At 40.9% G+C, this 17,959-nt stretch overlaps 1 protein-coding gene across 2 annotated transcripts in view; it reads left to right on the top strand.

Moving 5' to 3' along the window:
* The window catches only part of CCDC81 (coiled-coil domain containing 81), a 38,082-nt gene extending 29,701 nt beyond the window's left edge, over positions 1-8,381 (top strand). For both annotated transcript variants that reach the window (XM_020881254.2, XM_070457157.1), the window contains exons 14-16: positions 367-587; positions 5,419-5,544; positions 7,875-8,381. In XM_020881254.2, coding sequence (XP_020736913.2) covers positions 367-587; positions 5,419-5,544; positions 7,875-8,016 — 489 coding nt within the window. In that variant the 3' untranslated portion in view covers positions 8,017-8,381. The remainder of the gene's footprint in view (positions 1-366; positions 588-5,418; positions 5,545-7,874) is intronic.
* The last annotated feature ends 9,578 nt before the right edge of the window (positions 8,382-17,959 follow it).

The following is a 17,959-nucleotide window of genomic DNA, read 5'->3' as shown; positions in this document are numbered from 1 at the left end:
CCTTGTTGTAAATAAGCTTCCCCTCCTATCCAGATTTGTGTGTGTGTGTGTGTGTTTTACCAATTAACTACTTTTGCAGTTTTATTCCTTTATTATTCTTCCTACTTTGTTTTGTGTAATAGGGAAAAAATAGAAAAGCTGGAATCCCCACCCTCCCCTAAAAAGGCGTGCAGTGTTTCAATAGCATTCTAAAAATATGTATGAATCCTGTAATGTTATGAATGCCCTTCTGTGTTATCCATTTGGTGTTTTTTGAGGCCCTTGTTCCTCCCGCCCAGGTGCTAGTTTTTGCTATGCCACGGCCTTGTGCCTGACGTCTAGTCCCTAGTATAACTATAATCTGCATTCTGTGTGTCCCTGCCTCAGATAAAGAATAGATGCCCTCAGCTGCCCGTGTTTGAGCCAGACTCTTCTAAGCCCATTTTTGGTAAGAATGAGGGTGAGATGATGGTGGAAAAGCGAAAGAGAGACCAGAATTACATGAAGCATCAGATGGAGGCCGCTGCTAACCACAAGAGGAGGGCCATCCTGCATCAGCTGGTGGACCAAAAGCGGGATTTGCTGATGCTTCAGAGGACACACACAGAGTGAGACCCCTGGCCCTTTCCTCCTCCTCCTCTCCTGCCCCCCAGAGAAGCCATCATGACAGTGAACACACTGAAGAGTTACCATGTGCAAAATATTGTTCTACGCTTATTATATGCTTTGCCTTGTTTCATCCCTACAATTCAACCTATGGACAGAAGCTTTTAAATTAATAACAGACCCATTTAAAAGGAATATTATGTATACATGTTTCTATAAGCGTATATACATATATATAAAGTGATGTAAGATAACCAATAATGAATTCCAAATGCATTATCTTTTTCATACTCTTCTCCATTATGGCTTATTGTAAGATGCTGACTATAGTTTTCTTCCTGCTTTTCTATTTTATATATAGTAGTTTGTACCTGTTAATCCCAAACTCCTAATTTATCCGTCTCCTACTCCATTTCCCTTTTGGTAACCATAAGTTTGGAGAAGTATCTGTTCGAGTCTCATACCCATTCTTATCACATTATTTATTTGCTCTATTTACTATTTTTTGTTGTTTGCTTTCTTACTGTAGAGTCTTAAAAACACTCTTTAATCTTCAAAGTTTTTTTTTTTTTAACTGAAGTACTTAGCATTCCATAGTTTTAAAAGCTTTCTGGTGATTCCATTGGGCAGCTAAGTTCACAGGTGACATCTAGGTCCTACAGGTTTGGTTAAGAAGGATGTCCATTTAGAACTATGTATTACTTGGTTGAGGTTTCCCAGGAGGCTCAGTGGTGCAGAATCCACCAGCCAATGCAGGAGACACAGGTTTGATCCCTGGGTCAGAAAGATCCCCTGGAGAAGGCAATGGGCTACCTACTCCAGTATTTTGGCCTGGGAAATCCCATGGACAGAGGAGCCTGGTGGGCTACAGTCCCATGGAGTCGCAAAGAATCGGGCACAACTTAGAGACTAAACAATAGCAACAAAGTCACAAACAAACTTTCTTGATCCTACTTCTCCCTCAAGTTAACTTTCCATAGTTTTCTTTCACTGTACCCGACAATGTCTGAAAAAAGTTGTCCACCCCAGCACTGTCCGTATGTGAGTCAAAAATGTGCTGTCCTGCTCAAGTGGACACAAAGATATGAAACTCAGATCCTTTCTCAACCTCCACTAAATCCCTTCTGCAGAGAACTGTGCATATAGTAAGCTGTGCTGATGTTTGCTGGTGCAGGGGTGCTGAAGGTGAGAACATTCTGGAAATCAGAGCTCTGAGCAAACATGAACTGTGGTCTTTACTTGGTCATCTCTTTGGTTAGAGCTCTGATCATAAACTTCCTTTTCTGTATGGGCCAGGTCCTTGTCTTCTGTTTCTATATCTTTTACTGATTATTCCAGTCTCTCTTACTTCTCTTTTCTCTTCCAACTGGCCCACCTTCAGTCCATCTCAAGATGTGAATTTAGGTCTTCCTGTGGCAAATAGAAGGTCACTTTCTCTCAGAGAGAAATAATTTAGTCTGTGTGATCCAAAGATGCCTGCTGATGTAATTTTACTTGCTTTACATTTTTTTCTTTAAACTTTCCTGTTTTTGTTTTTTTAAAAATATAACAATTCATACTCACTAAAATTATCAGTGAGTGCAGAGATTTTTTTTAAAAAGGCTAATAATCTCTCCTACCAAGTAGTCAGTGTTAAGATTAGCCTTCTACAATTTTTCCTATTTCTTTTACAAACATATTTAAAAAATATTATATATTTTTCCTTCCATTTTGCAAATGAAAATGAGGTGTGTGAGATCTTATATATTACTCTACAACCCAACCTTTCTTTAACCTAATAATGTGCCATTAATTTGTATTTAGGTCAGTACATATATATAAAATTCATTTTTCTTTAATAACAGCATACTATCTATAATATATAATATGGCTTATATAGTTTAATTTTTGCACCATTGATGAACATTCACTTTATTTCTAGGTATTTTGCTATTACACCAATTCCGCATTAAACACTCTTCTTATATATCTTTATACTGGTTTTGTTGTTTCTATTGGATAAATTCCTAAAAGTGGCATTGCTGTTAGTGGGAATGTAAATTGGTACAACCACTATGGCAAACAGTGGTGGTTTCTCAAAAAAAATTAGAGTCATTGTTCAGTTCAGTTTAGTGGCTCAGTCGTGTCCAACTCTTTGCCACCCCAGGGACTGAAGCACGCCAGGCCTCCCTGTCCATCACCAACCTCCGGAGTTTATTCAAACTCATGTCCATTGAGTCGGTGATGCCATCCAGCCATCTCATCCTCTGTCGTCCCCTTCTCCTCCTGCCCTCAACCTTTACCAGCATCAGGGTCTTTTCAAATGAGTCATCTCTTCATATCAGGTGGTCAAAGTATTGGAGTTTCAGCTTCAACATCAGTCCTTCCAATGAATATTCAGGACTTATTTCCTTTAGGATGAACTGGTTGGATCTCTGCTGTCCAAGGGACTCTCAAGAGTCTACTCCAACACCACAGTTCAAAAGCATCAATTCTTCAGTGCTCAGCTTTCTTTATAGTCCAGCTCTCAGATCCATACATGACTACTGGAAAAACCATAGCCTTAACTAGATGGACCTTTGTTGGCAAAGTAATGTCTCTGCTTTTTAATATGCTGTCTAGGTTGGTCATAACTTGTCTTCCAAGGAGTAAGTGTCTTTTAATTTCATGGCTGCAGTCACCATCGGCAGTGATTTTGGAGCCCCCCAAAATAAAGTCTGCCACTGTTTCCACTGTTTCTCCATCTATTTCCCATGAAGTGATGGGACCAGATGCTATGATCTTTGTTTTCTGAATATTTAGCTTTAAGCCAACTTTTTCACTCTCCTCTTTCACTTTCATTAAGAGGCTCTTTAGTTCTTCTTCACTTTATGCCATAAGGGTGGTGTCATCTGCATATCTGAGATTATTGATATTTCTCCCAGCAATCTTGATTCCAGCTTGTGCTTCATCCAGCCCAGTGTTTCTCATGATGTACTCTGCATATAAGTTAAATAAGCAGGGTGACAATATACAGCCTTGACCTAATCCTTTTCCTACTTGGAACCAGTCTGTTGTTCCATGTCCAGTTCTAACTGTTGCTTCTTGACCTGCATACAGGTTTCTCAAGAGGCAGGTCAGGTGGTCTGGTATTCCCATCTCTTTCAGAATTTTCCACAGTTTATTGTGATCCACACAGTCAAAGGCTTTTGTTGGCACAGTCAATAAAGCAGAAATAGATTTTTTCTGGAACTGTATGATTCCAGAATTCCACTTCTGTGTATATAACCAAAAGATTTGAAAGCATACACTTTCAGAGATATTTGCACACTTATGTTCATAGCAGCATTACTTATGATAGCCAAAAAATAGCAACCCAAATATCCAATCACAGATGAATGGATAAATAAGGTGTGGCATATACATACATGGAATATTATGCAACCTTAAAAAGAAAGTTCGACACATGCAACAATGTGGATGAACCTTGAGGACATTACGTTAAGTGAAATAAACCAGCCACACACACAAAAAAGGACACTGTATGACTCCATTTACATAAGGTAATTAGAGTAATAATTAGAGTAGTCTAATTCATGGAGACAAAGTAGAAGGATAGTTGACAGGGGCTGGGGGAGGGAAAAATAGGGAGTTGTTTAATGGGTTTAGAATTTCAATTTTGCAAGGTGAAAAAAGGTATTTTATATATGTTAGATATATTCCCACTGATTGCACAACAGTGGGAATACACTTAACACCATATATCTGTATGTTTAGAAATGGTTAAGAAAGTCAATTTTATGTGGTTTATTTTTTTACTGCAATTTAAAAAACTGAAAAGATAAAAAAGTTATGAAAAATGTATATAATAAGTACCATTCAGTCATTGACTTCCCATTGTGTGATAGGAACTGGCACTTCCTGTACATTATCCTACTTAATCTCCATAATGACCACACAATAGCTATTGAATCAACGCTTGTTAGAGGATAATGTGGCCATGCTATTTTAGAATAAGTGAACCAGCACAAAGCATGTGACAGGTTTTTATCAGCGGGTCCTGACACCTAGTGGTGGTTGGTACCTGTAACACAAAAGTCTTCAGAGCAGCAGGCTAAATCGATGGTCACATTCAGTGAAGTCCCTTCCAGAATTTAATGAGAACTGACTGTAAGAGTTTTAGCTTGGCAAGAAAGAGACACATTTATATAGAGGCCAGTTTAGGGTGACTCACAACAGCCGTGACTATGTGTTTGGAGATCAGTGGTAGAAACAACATTGGGAATGCTGGAACACTCTACTTAAAGGGAGATATTATACTGCACTCATTTCTTTGATGATGTGACCCTCATCAGACACTTTTTTTAAAGACCTACTTCACAATGTTGGATACGTTCTCCATTCACTTTCTTTTGCCTAGTCATTTGTTTCCCTCCTTTTTTAACCATTCATTTGTATGCCTGTCTACATTGTCTTGTAAAACTGGAAGAACTGGTGGGCCGACAACTGACAGCTGAGAGTCTAGACTGAAAGGAAAAAAACAAAGTATGGGAAACCATGTGAGATGAATCTTCAGATCAGCAAAATTAGCCTCAAAGGAAGTAGATGGATTTAAAAGCTGAATTTAATTGGAAAGAGGTTTTAATACTACTAGTTTAAACCCAGATTGATGATGAAAGGCCTTAGATCCATAAATTATTTGCAGGAGTTTCACCATGTTTTTACAGTGTTCATGTCTCTTATTAGTCTGTTTCAAAGGGTGGGGAACAAAACCAGGAAGTTTTCTGTTTAACTTAGAATAAAAGGAATGGGGCTCCATAGGCTGGTGCCTTTCCCAGTATTACGAATGGAATCAGACTGTTCTGTTCTCTCTAGGCACTTGGCAGACAGAAATGCTGAGCTTGAGCGAGTGAACAGAATCAACCAAAGCTTACACGATGATTGGGAAAGGAGTGCTGTCATGAAGAAGCAGCGAGACTTGGAGGAGAAGGCTTTTGAGAGGTAATACCTGATTGCACCTGAAGTTTTATTTGCAAAGCCAATCCCCTCTGCATCTTGTTTAGTTCCTGATAATCCTGGGATGACAGATAGGTTTTAAGTGTCAACTTCAGTTTACTAGCGTTGACTGCCTAGAGAGCTTAGTGAGGAGGAAAGAATTCTGGGTTCAGTGGGAAGTATTCCTGTGGCCTGGGATGGAGATTGCTATGTTGTATGCTATATGTTTGCCACCTTTGTCCTGATCTTTGCCTCTGTGTTAACAGGTTTGTTTTCTTTTTGTGGAGGCTAGGGAGGCCTGGGGAGAGGGGAGGAGGGGGGAAATTCTCTTTGGAAATATTTAGCTGGAAATAGGAATAGAGTGTTTCTGCCTGAACACATGTTAGGCTTATGGAATGGTCTCATAAGAACAGAGTCAAGGGGTTGTGGTACACTGGCAATCAGAAAAGTGAGATGCCCAGCCAAGAACACCCTCCTGAAATGTATTATATTCCTGCTCACTCTTCCCTGCTATCTATCTACAATCTAGAGTCAGGGAATCTAGATGTTTTTAAGAATTAACACTAACTTTGGAGAGGCAGCTAATACTTTTTGCCTTATTTTTTCTTATTTCTAAGGTGGGGAAATTAAACATTTGCCTGGCTTGGCTAATACAAGAATTTGGGGGATCAAATAAAGAGATAGAAAATCATTATACTTTAAAAATTGACAATGTTTTACACATGTAAGGTACGATTTCATAGAATGTTAAAAACTTGAAGGAACAAAGTCTATACAATCAAACATTACAAAAACCTGAAAATACTAAAGTAACATTCAATTGCTAATTATCAACAGTTTTATCATAAAAAATTGTTACAGTGGATCTTGATCTGTAACTAACCTTTTCCTTTTAGATTTTAAGGCATTCCTCACCTATCTTTTTAATGGGCAGAACCCATATTTTGTGACAATGAAAGTATGAGGGATGATGTGGAAAACAGATTTCAAAGAAGTGGGATTGTGTGGCCTAGAGAAGAGGAAGAGAAAGGGAAGTTGGATATTTTAAACCATTTTCTTAATGTTGTGAAAAAGCAGGTAAAAGGCAATGAGATTAGTGTCAGGGAGATTTTAGTTCGATTTTGGGAGAAGGCTTGGCTAATGTCGCGATAAAGGATAGCGACACAACATATACTTGAGTCAAGATGTCCTGACTTCTCCATGGACACAGCAAAATGGACCTTTCACCTGAAGACACAGGCCAAACTGTGGGCAGGGCCTCAAGTGGACAGCAGACAGGGAGGAGGAATTGGTTGTTGTTAAAAAGAAAACAAAGTAAAAGCAAACTTAAGGTTCATGTGTATGCAGTTGGCTTCCCTGATAGCTCAGTTGGTAAAAAACCTACCTGCAACCGGTTCGATTCCTGGATCGGGAAGATCCCCTGGAGAAGGGAACCACTGCAGTATTCTGGCCTGGAGAATTCCATGGACTGTATGATCCATGGGGTCGCAAAGAGTTGGACACTACTGAGAGACTTTCACTTTCACTTTGTATGCAGTTAGCTTGTGATACTCCTTCCTATCCCCAAAGGAAGCCAGGTAGGTCTCCCCTGCCCATTGACAAGGCCGTCTTTTTTTTTCCTTTGAGGATTATCATTGATTTTTTTTTTTTTTTTTTTTTTTTTTTACAGAATCCCACCGTACAGGAATTTTGATAGGGTAGAGGGGAACACCATGGGGACTGTCCTACATCATGGAGGAAAATGGCTTAAGTGGAAAAGCAGCCACTGCCATCCCTTCATCTCTGCTTCCAACTGCTTTTGTCCTCTTTCTCTGTCTCCACGTCCTCTCCTGCCCTCCACTCTCCAGAGGCTCCTGGCCCTCTGGGTCTTTTCACTGAAATCTAGTCTTCCCTGTCTTCACTGTTTGCTGATAACCAGCAACTCAATGACTTGATCTTCTCTCAAAAGCTGTTTCCTGGGAAGCTCGACAGGTTAAGGCCCCACACAGAGCCAACAGCAAACACCAAAGCTCTGGAGTTTCCCATTGGCGCTGACTGTGTGACTCCGGGGCCTGTGTCCTCTGAGGGTTTAGATTGGGTGAGGGGCGAGGACTTGGGGTCAGACAGGAAGGTACCACTCAGAGCCTGTTACTGACCCGGAAGGAGATGCGGGAGATGCCCTTCCTGGGGTGACCAGCAGGTGGCAGCGCTGGGGACCACGGATGGACCGGAAGCTCCTGGAGGGCAGGGTCCCTGCACTGCTCTTGCACGCAGTCCTGGGTGCCGCTTCCAGGCGAGGCACGCAGCAAGGACTCAGGGGGCGCTGGCTTACGACCGCTCTTCCTCCGTCTCTGCAGGGCCTCCGACAAGCTCTTCCTGCTGGACCAATGTGAGAAGTACCGGCGCTGCAAGCAGTGCCAGAGGCGCACCTCCAACAGGGGCGAGAGCAACCTGTGGCCCCTGAACAAGTACATGCACGGCTCCAGGCTGTTTGTCTAAAACCCAGGGTCTGGGCCTGCTGGGGAAAGTCCTTTTTTTTTTTTTTTTTTAAGGGTGATGGTGAAACTTCATATTTTTACTTTAGAGGGGAAAAAAAAAAAAAGAATTACTGTGCCACTCCGATGCTTTTCGGAGTAGATCAGATTCCTATAGACGGCTTCTCCCTGCCTGTCTCCCTCCCAACCCGCCTCAGGCCCCCAAGGAGCCTGGACTGGGAAATGGAACCCCGCTTCACTGTGGTTGAGAGGGGTGCTGACCCAACCCACCACCCCCTCTGTGACTTTGTCTAGGAACCTTTATTTTTCTTCACCTATAACGAAGAGTGTCATAATAAATACTTTCTATGAGTCTTGACTGCAGAACAATTCGTGATGGTGAATCATAGCCCGCCTCCCCCAGCCCTAGATTTTCCCAAGGCTGGAAATGTGTGAACCTCCCAAAGGTAGGCCAGGCTGTTTGCCTCAGGTGGTCATAGCAATGCTTCTGAAGTTTTCTAGTTGAGGACACACCTGGGACTTGTTGGGATCTCAGGGATATTTTTCCCTTGGTGAGCTTCTGGACAACCATTCCACCATTCTGCCCGTTTCTGTACCACTACTGACTGTAGGTTTATTGTTTGAATAAGTGAATACTGTGAGGGGAGCCTGGCTGGCTTGCCAGGGTCCACTTTCTTCTCTCATTGCATCCAATCTTTTTTTTTATTACTTTTTTTTATTGGAGTATAATTGCTTTACAGTGCTGTTAGTTTCTACTAACACAAAGTGTTATCAGACACACATATATGTATGTATATGTCCCCTTCTCTCTTGAGCCTCCCTCCCACACCCCCACCCCACCCCTCTAGGTCATCACAGAGCCCTGAGCTGAGCTCCCTGTGCTATAGAGCAGCTTCCTGCTAGCTGTCTATTTTACACATAGTAGTATATTTGTCAGTGCTACTCAATTCATCCCACCCTCTCTTACCCTCCCTGTATTCATCAATCTGTTCTCTATATCTGCATCTCTATTCCTGCCCTGCAAATAGGTTCATCAGTACCATTTTTCTAGATTCCGTGTATACCTGGCATCCATTCTTAAGCTGTACGTGCTATGGGTGAGGAAGAGCTTTGTGCTGAGGGACTGATTTTCAGTTAAGGTATATGTGCTCTTTTTAAGAAATTAAAATTTACTTGCTTTTAATTGGAGGGTAATTGCTTTACAATATTGTGTTGGTTTCTGCCAAATATCAACAAGAATCAGCCATAGGTATACATATGTCCCCTCCTCCTTGAACCTCCCTTTCACCTCCTATGGTTTGTGTGTTCTTAACCAAAACTTTTTTCATTTATCTTTACCCTTTGGCTTTCCTCTCCCTGCCCTGTCCTACCACTTCAGGTGAAACAATTAACAAAGCAGAGCAATGTCTGGATTTCTGATATGTTAAAGCGAGGCCGAAAGTCCCTTAGACACTCTGCTTCCTGCCTGCAGCGTTTTTCTTAGAAAGAAACGTGGGGAGGCACTAAGAACATTGTGCCTTCCTGGTGGCTCAGTGGTAAAGAATCCGCCTGCCAACGCAGGGGACGTGGGTTTGATCCCTGGGTCAGGAAGATCCCCTGGAGGAGGAAATGGCAGCCCACTCCACTGTTCTTGCCTGAGAAATCCCATGGACAGAAGAGCCTGGCGGGATACAGTCCATGGGGTCACAAAGAATCAGACATAAGTAAGTGACTAAACAACAACAATCTACAACATTGTTTGCCCTACTCCAAATACAAAACGGGAACGTTTTGAGCCTTGAATAATTAAGGGGAAAGTATTTATGTAATTATATTGATATTGGGCAAATTTTGTTGCTGATGTTATCTTTTTCTATCGAAACAAGTATGCTCTCTGGTGATTGGAACTGTCTGAAGCTCTCTCCTCCCACATCCTGTATTAACCTCTTATTCCATTTCCCCAGAAGACCCCTCCATGGGGGTTCCATTATCCTCAATATTTGAAACAATAGCCTGTCCCCAGGACTGCTTGACTTGCTTGAAAAACCCATCCCTGCCACACCCTTGAAGTACTTCTGTCTCTAATAAATAATAAATTCCTATAATAGTGTTGTATGAATATATATATATATATATATATATATATATATATAGCCTTGTTAAAGACAAAAAGACTTTAGGCGATTTTGATATGTTTAGGTGAAAAGATTTAAATTCATAGATATTTTTACTGTAGGAACTGAACTTATAATTTTTTTTTTAAGTATTTATTTATTTTGACTGCATTGGGTCTTAGTTGAAGTATACAGGATCTTCTAGTTGTGAACCATGGGATCTAGTTCCCTGGCCAGGGACTGAACCTGGACTCCCTGCATTGGGAATGTGTGTCTTAGCCACTGGACCACCAGGGAAATCCCTGAACTTATAATGTGTTACCCTGGGTAGCAGTACTGATTCTCAGTCTGTGTCAAGCACCAAGCTAGTGATCTGGAGATTAAGACCTCTTCAGTCCTTGCCTGCCTTGGGAGCACTCACAGTGTAGCGCAGAGATGTGACTTGGAAAATCTCCCTGTAACAAAGCAGACACCTAATAGTGCTGTGCATTGCTTGTTTTGGAAAAGCAAGGTAGAACCCTTGAGTCAGGTTAGCTTGACAGGGAAAGCTTTTGAGAGAGATGAGGCCTGAGCTGAGTTTTTAAGGAGAAATAGGAAATAGCTAGGTAAAGATTGACAAGGAGTCATGACAACAGATGTCAAGGCTCTATGCTCCTCTCTGTTGGGACCAAGATGGAGAAGTGGTTACGTGAGCTAGGTTATAAAAGCTAATTTTTAAAAATCACTCAGTCATTTTAAGAATCAAATTTTTTTGATGTTCATGAACTTTAAAAAAATTTTATTTGGATGATAGTTGCTTTACAAGGTTGTATTGGTTTCTGCCACATAACAACATGGATCAGCCATAAGTATATTATACATATATCCCCCCCCTCTCGGGCCTCCCTCCTCCATGTCACCGTCTAGGTCATCACAGAGCATTAGGCTGGGCTCCTTAATGTTATACAGCAGCTTCCCACTAGCTGTTTTACACAAGGTAGTGTATGTATTTCAATATTACTCTCTCAATTCTTCCTTCCCTCTCCTTCCCTTACTGTGTCCACAAGTCCATTCTCTGTGTCTGTGTCTCTAAGAATCAAATTTTATTATAGTCCTGAATTAAACAGCTGATTTCATACAACAAAAGAATGCAGTCTTTTTTTGGGGGGGCGGGGCAAGTTTTCCTAATTTGGTACCTTGTTCACTGATCTTAACTGCTAATACTGTTTTAGTTCAATCCTGCTATTAGGCCAGACTCAAACAGAATGTCTTTTCTATATCAATTTGAATTACTATCTTTAAGTTCTGTCATTTCTGGAACTATGATACTGCCAGACCAGCTTAATGTATCAGAGGAGTTCCAATTTCAGTGGTTTTTAATGTTTTGGACAGTGGAGAATCTTTTGAGTCTGATGGAAAATATGGACTTTTTCCTAAAAATATGCACATTTTCATATGCAACATGTTGCATGTGATTAGGGGTATCCTAGAACATCTGGACCACAGGTTAAGAACTCTTACTCTAAACAGCTTTCCTTCAGTGTTATTACAAGCTCAAACTGTCAAAAGTGAGCAAAGTGAAGGACTTTGGTTTTGAAAATGCCCTGTCAGTTCTAGGGAACTATGCCCATTTTTGCCTTCCTCTTTGACCCTATGTAAAAACAGTGCAATGAAATTGGAATGACTGTTAGAAAACACATACTCCAGCAGTTTTCAAAATGTTTTGAGTAAGATTCAGTAAAAGAAATACATTTCATATTGAGACACAGAACTTGTGCACACACATAATGAGACAAAAGTTTTACCGGGCTATACTTACCCCACCCATCTGCAGTGGATTCTGATGAGTTCTATTTTATTTCATTAAACATTTCTGATTAGATTGAACAGAGCTGATTTGACAGTCTGCTAGTGTAAATAGATAATTTTCAGTTTGATAAACATAGTTTTAATTGAATTCTTCCCTCTCATAGTACTTTGTAAGAAAGTGAAGTTGCTCAGTCATGTCCAACTCTTTGCGACCCCATGGACTGTAGCATACCAGGCTCCTCAGTCCATGGAATTTTCTAGGCAAGAGTACTGGAGTGGGTTGCCATTTCTTTCTCTAGGGGATCTTCCCAACCCAGGGATCGAACCTGGGTCTCCCGCATTGTAGGCAGATGCTTTACCGTTGGCTGGAATTCATTAGTGGTCGAGAGTGTATTATACTGGTATTCAACCAGGAGACTGAGGAATGTTTAGGTCCTGTCTGGTAACCAGATTGCCTTCTCCTGAGGAACTTTAAGAAACTCAGGTAACAGTTTTTTAAGAAATCTCCACACTGTTCTCCATAGCGGCTGTACTAGTTTGCATTCCCACCAACAATGTAAGAGGGTTCCCTTTTCTCCACAGCCTCTCCAGCATTTATTGCTTGTAGACTTTTGGATAGCAGCCACCCTGACTGGCGTGTAATATACTTCATTGTGGTTTTGATTTGCATTTCTCTGATAACGAGTGATGTTGAGCATCTTTTCATGTGTTTGTTAGCCATCTGTATGTCTTCTTTGTAGAAATGTCTGTTTAGTTCTTTGGCCCAGTTTTTGATTGGGTCATTTATTTTTCTGGAATTGAGCTGCAGGAGTTGCTTGTATATTTTTGAGATGAATCCTTTGTCTGTTGCTTCGTTTGCTATTATTTTCTCCCAATCTGAGGGCTGTCTTTTCACCTTGCTTATAGTTTCCTTTGTTGTGCAAAAGCTTTTAAGTTTCATTAGGTCCCATTTGTTTATTTTTGCTTTTATTTCCAATATTCTGGGAGGTGGGTCATAGAGGATCCTGCTGTGATTTACGTCAGAGAGTGTTTTGCCTATGTTCTCCTCTAGGAGTTTTATAGTTTCTGGTCTTACATTTAGATCTTTAATCCATTTGAGTTTATTTTTGTGTATGGTGTTAGAAGGTGTTCTAGTTTCATTCTTTTACAAGTGATTGACCAGTTTTCCCAGCACCACTTGTTAAAGAGGTTGTCTTTTTTCATTGTATATCCTTGCCTCCTTTGTCGAAGATAAGGTGTCCATAGGTTCGTGGATTTATCTCTGGGCTTTCTATTCTGTTCCATTGATCTATATTTCTGTCAAACTGGAAATAGAACTGCCATATGACCCAGCAATCCCACTTCTGGGCATACACATCGAGGAAACCAGATCTGAAAGAGACACGTGCATCCCAATGTTCATCACAGCACTGTTTTTAATTGCCAGAACATGGAAGCAACCTAGATGCCCATCAGCAGACGAATGGATAAGGAAGCTGTGGTACATATACACCATGGAATATTACTCAGCCATTAAAAAGAATTCATTTGAATTGGTTCTAATGAGATGGATGAAACTGGAGCCCATTATACAGAGTGAAGTAAGCCAGAAAGATAAAGACCATTACAGTATACTAACGCATATATATGGAATTTAGAAAGATGGTAATGATAACCCTATATGCAAAACAGAAAAAGAGACACAGATGTACAGAACAGACTTTTGGACTCTGTGGGAGAAGGCGAGAGTGGGATATTTCGAGAGAACAGCGTCGAAACATGTATATTATCTAGAGTGAAACAGATCACCAACCCAGGTTGGATGCATGAGACAAGTGCTTGGGGCTGGTGCACTGGGAAGACCCAGAGGGATTGGGTGGAGAGGGAGGTGGGAGGGGGATCGAGATGGGGAATACATGTAAATCCTTGGCTGACTCATGTCAATGTATGGCAAAAACCACTACAATATTGTAAAGTAATTAGCCTCCAACTAATAAAAATAAATGGAAAAAAAAAACTCCGGTAACTATTTCTCCCACCTTGTTAAGATCCATTGTAGGATGTTGACTTTTTTTTTGAGCAAGCAAAATCTTGACTTTCAGAGTGTAAGTTTTATCTCATCTGTGGGTAGAAGAGTCGGCCTCTTCTCTTCCAAAAGCTTGCTCCGTCAGACCTGACTGCAAGGGCTCTGCCTGGCTCTTCTATAATTCTCAAAGTCTGTGTTTCTTTGGGTCTGTTTTTCACGTGCGGCTTGGGAGTAAACCTGAGACTTGTGTCGATTCACACACAGAATTAAGGGATTTCTTTCTCAAGCTTTCTCCTCTCTGGAATTTCTTTAATGTTCTCCAGTCTCTTATTTCTAGTCCTCTGTCTAAAAAGCCAGAGTTTTTCTTGGAGCTTCAGCAAACCAGGGCAAACCAGAAGAGAAGCAGTAAGTGACAAGACAGAAGCAAACAACAGGGATTCATCCGACACTTCTGACCGTGGGGTGCCTTCTCCTGCTTCCCCTGGCCAGGGAGACAGGCTGTCTCAGCTTCTCAGGTCCTTGGCACACCACCGCCATCACCGCTGTCACTGCAGTTCATGGCTTCAGCTCCTGACTTGGAGCACGCCAGGGAGGGGGAGGACAAGAAGGGTTTTCCCCTTACTCTCTAGTTCACAGGGGACCCTTTTCCTGGTTCTCTGGCTGGAAGAGGGGATTTCTCTTGAGCTTACGCTCTGTGTGTCATCCCGGATCTTAGATTGTCCTCAGGGCAAACCAGAAGAGTCACCAGTAATTTCATCACTATGCTAATCATTCTTCAGGTTTTGACTTGCTTACATAATCCCCCTGCTATTGTTTGCTTTTCAGAGTCCTACTTGCTTTCTATATTCTGTTCAGTTACAATCAGTTGAAGAGAAACGCTGTGGTGTGCTTATTCCATCTTGGCCAGCACCAGAAGTGTTTCATTTTGGCTTTGAGTCTTTATTCCTCTTCCTTTCACCTTTCCCCCAAATCAGGTGGTATGTCAGTCCTTTCATTTAAATTTTATTAGTTAGGATAGCACCTTAACAAAGATTAAATACTAGCAGCAGCAGCAACCAGCCAACCACCACAATAAGCTTAACCATTTTTTCAAGAAACAGTCTAGGAGTACATAGTCCAAGATGGTAAGGTGGTTCTACCAGATTCTCCTGTGGTTTACACCACTGGGTCAAGGCAACTGTTCCTGATATCATCTCCTAACTAGCAAGTCAGAAGAAAAGGGCAGGGTAGCCAAGGCAACTGTTCCTGATATCATCTCCTAACTAGCAAGTCAGAAGAAAAGGGCAGGGTAGCCAGTGTGCATTTTTTTTTTTAAGGAGTATAACCTGGAAGTGGTACCATTATTTCTGTCCATGTCCCATTGGTCAAAATTTAATCACATGGCTGCACCATGCTGCAATGAAGTCTCCAGCTTGGTGGCCATGTGTGTAGTGAAATACTCAGGGAATGCTAGTACTAAATATGGGGGAAATACATCCTATTGGACAACTGCCAGTCTGCCATATCCTAAAATTATGGCCAGAAGAAGCTACGAAATACCTAACAATGCCAGCTATGATATTTTAATTTTTGGAATATAATTGTTGTACAATGTGTTAATTTCTGTTGTACAACAAAGTGAATCAGCTGTATTTATACACATACCCCTCCCTCCCCCAGCCCACCCCTCTAGGTCATCACAGAGCACAGAGATGAACTCCTGTGCTATACCATGGATTTCCACTAGCTATCTGTTTTACATATGGTAGTGTGTATGTCAATCCTAATCTCCCAATTCATTCCACCCTCCCCCAATATTTTAAAAATCTTTAAAAATTATAAAGCTGCAAAAAACATCTCTAGAGGCAGACACAAAGTGGGAGCAAGAATCAGAGAAGCAAGCATCACCTGGTAGGTTACCTATGACTTGGGCCTTTTAAATTAATGCTAGAGATACATTTTAAACTTTTCAAATAATTTCAACTTTACAAGGATCCAAGAATCATAAAAATATCCACCCCCCAGCCCCAGAAACTGTATAAGGGTAAGTTGATGACATATCCCTTACCACTTATAAATACTTTAGAGCATAATGCCTTAAAAATAAGGATAGTCTCCCATAAAACCACAATATAGCCACAAAAATCAGAAAATCAACATCTATTATTACTATATAATCCAACAACTCAATTAAAATTTTGCCAGTTATTCCAGTTCAGTTCAGTCGCTCAGTCATGTCTGACTCTTTGCGACCCCATGAATTGCAGCATGCCAGGCCTCCCTGTCCATCACCAACTCCTGGAGTCTACTCAAACCCATGTCCATTGAGTTGGTAATGCCATCCAGCCATCTTGTCCTCTGTCGTCCCCTTCTTCCTCCTGCCCTCAATCCTTCCCAGCATTAGGGCTTTTCCAGAGTTGACTCTTCGCATGAGGTGGCCAAAGTACTGGAGTTTCAGCTTCAACATCAGTCCTTCCAGTGAACACCCAGGACTGATCTCCTTTAGGATGGACTGGTTGGATCTCCTTGCAGTCCAAGGGACTCTCAAGAGTCTTCTCTAACACCACAGTTCAGAAGCATCAGTTCCTCGGCACTCAGCTTTCTTCACCATCTATACATGACTTTCTCTCACATCCATACATGACTACTGGAAAAACCATAGCATTGACTAGATGGACCTTTGTTGGCAAAGTAAGGTCTCTGCTTTTTAATATGCTGTCTAGGTTGGTCATAACTTGTCTTCCAAGGAGTAAGTGTCTTTTAATTTCATGGCTGCAGTCACCATCTGCAGTGATTTTGGAGACCCAAAAAATAAAGTCTGACACTGTTTCCTCATCTATTTCCCGTGAAGTGATTGGACCAGATGCTATGATCTTAGTTTTCTGAATGTTGAGCTTTAAGCCAACTTTTTCACTCTCCTCTTTCACTTTCATCAAGAGGCTTTTTAGTTCCTCTTCACTTTCTGCCATAAGGGTGGTGTCGTCTTCATATCTGAAGTTACTGATATTTCTCACAGCAATCTTAATTCCAGCTTGTGCTTCTTCCAGCCCAGCATTTCTCATGATGTACTCTGCATATAAATTATTTTACTTTTGACTGTGCTGGGTCTTTGTTGCTGTGCAAGGGTATTCCTCGTTGCTGTATGCAGGCTTCTTATTCTGGTGGCAGGTGGCATCACTTGTTGTGGAGCATGGGATCTAGGCATATGGGCTTCAGGAGTTGTGACATGCAGGCTCAGTAGTTGTGGCTCACAGGCTTAGTTGCCCCAAGGCATGTGGGATCTTCCTGAACCAGGGATTGAACCCGTGTCCCCTGCATTGGCAGGCAGTAATGTCTTTTTAAGTGAAAGAGTGCAATCTATGATCATGTTGACATATTTAGTTGACGTTATTTTCCTAATCTCCTACCTGAACAGTCCTCAGCCTTTACTTGACTTTCATGGCTGACACTTTTGAAGATCTCAGTTCTTCCGCCTGGATGCATGATTTTTCCTCATGATAAAATTCAAGTAAGGTATTTTATTAAGTAATTTGATAAAATTCAAAATTCAAGAAAATTTTGTTTCTCAGGAATATCACAGAAGTGCTGCTATGTTCCTTGCATGCCATTCTATCAGGTGGTACCCACTCAGTCTTTCTCATTACTGGTCATATTAACTCTGATCATTTGATTAAGTGATACCTGCTGGGTTTACCACTATCAAGTTGTTTTCTTTTATAACTAATTGATACTCTATGGTAGGTACTTTTGAAAGTAAATATCCATTCCTCATCAAATTTCATTCACTAGGTTTGGCACATATTGATGTCTCTTTGCTAAATGCATAATTGTGATGGTTGCTAAATACAGATTTTTCTAATTTTACTATTGCTGCTACATTTATTAGTTGGCATTCTACTCTATGGCAAAGTGTTTTCTTCTCCCCATTTATATCCATATAGACTTACAGTTTTTTAAATTTTATTCAATAACTAATAATTCAGTATATTATTGATATAAAAATCATGATCAGTGGGAGATCTTTAAGCTGGCTTCTGTGTTTTTTGTAGTTTTAAATAATTAAAAAAAGTTAAAACGGTTTT

Source organism: Odocoileus virginianus, chromosome 28, assembly GCF_023699985.2.
Source record: "Odocoileus virginianus isolate 20LAN1187 ecotype Illinois chromosome 28, Ovbor_1.2, whole genome shotgun sequence".
NCBI classification, from domain to species: domain Eukaryota; kingdom Metazoa; phylum Chordata; class Mammalia; order Artiodactyla; family Cervidae; genus Odocoileus; species Odocoileus virginianus.
Note: the sequence above shows the minus strand (reverse complement) of the source record. Positions and strands in the feature narration are given on the sequence as shown.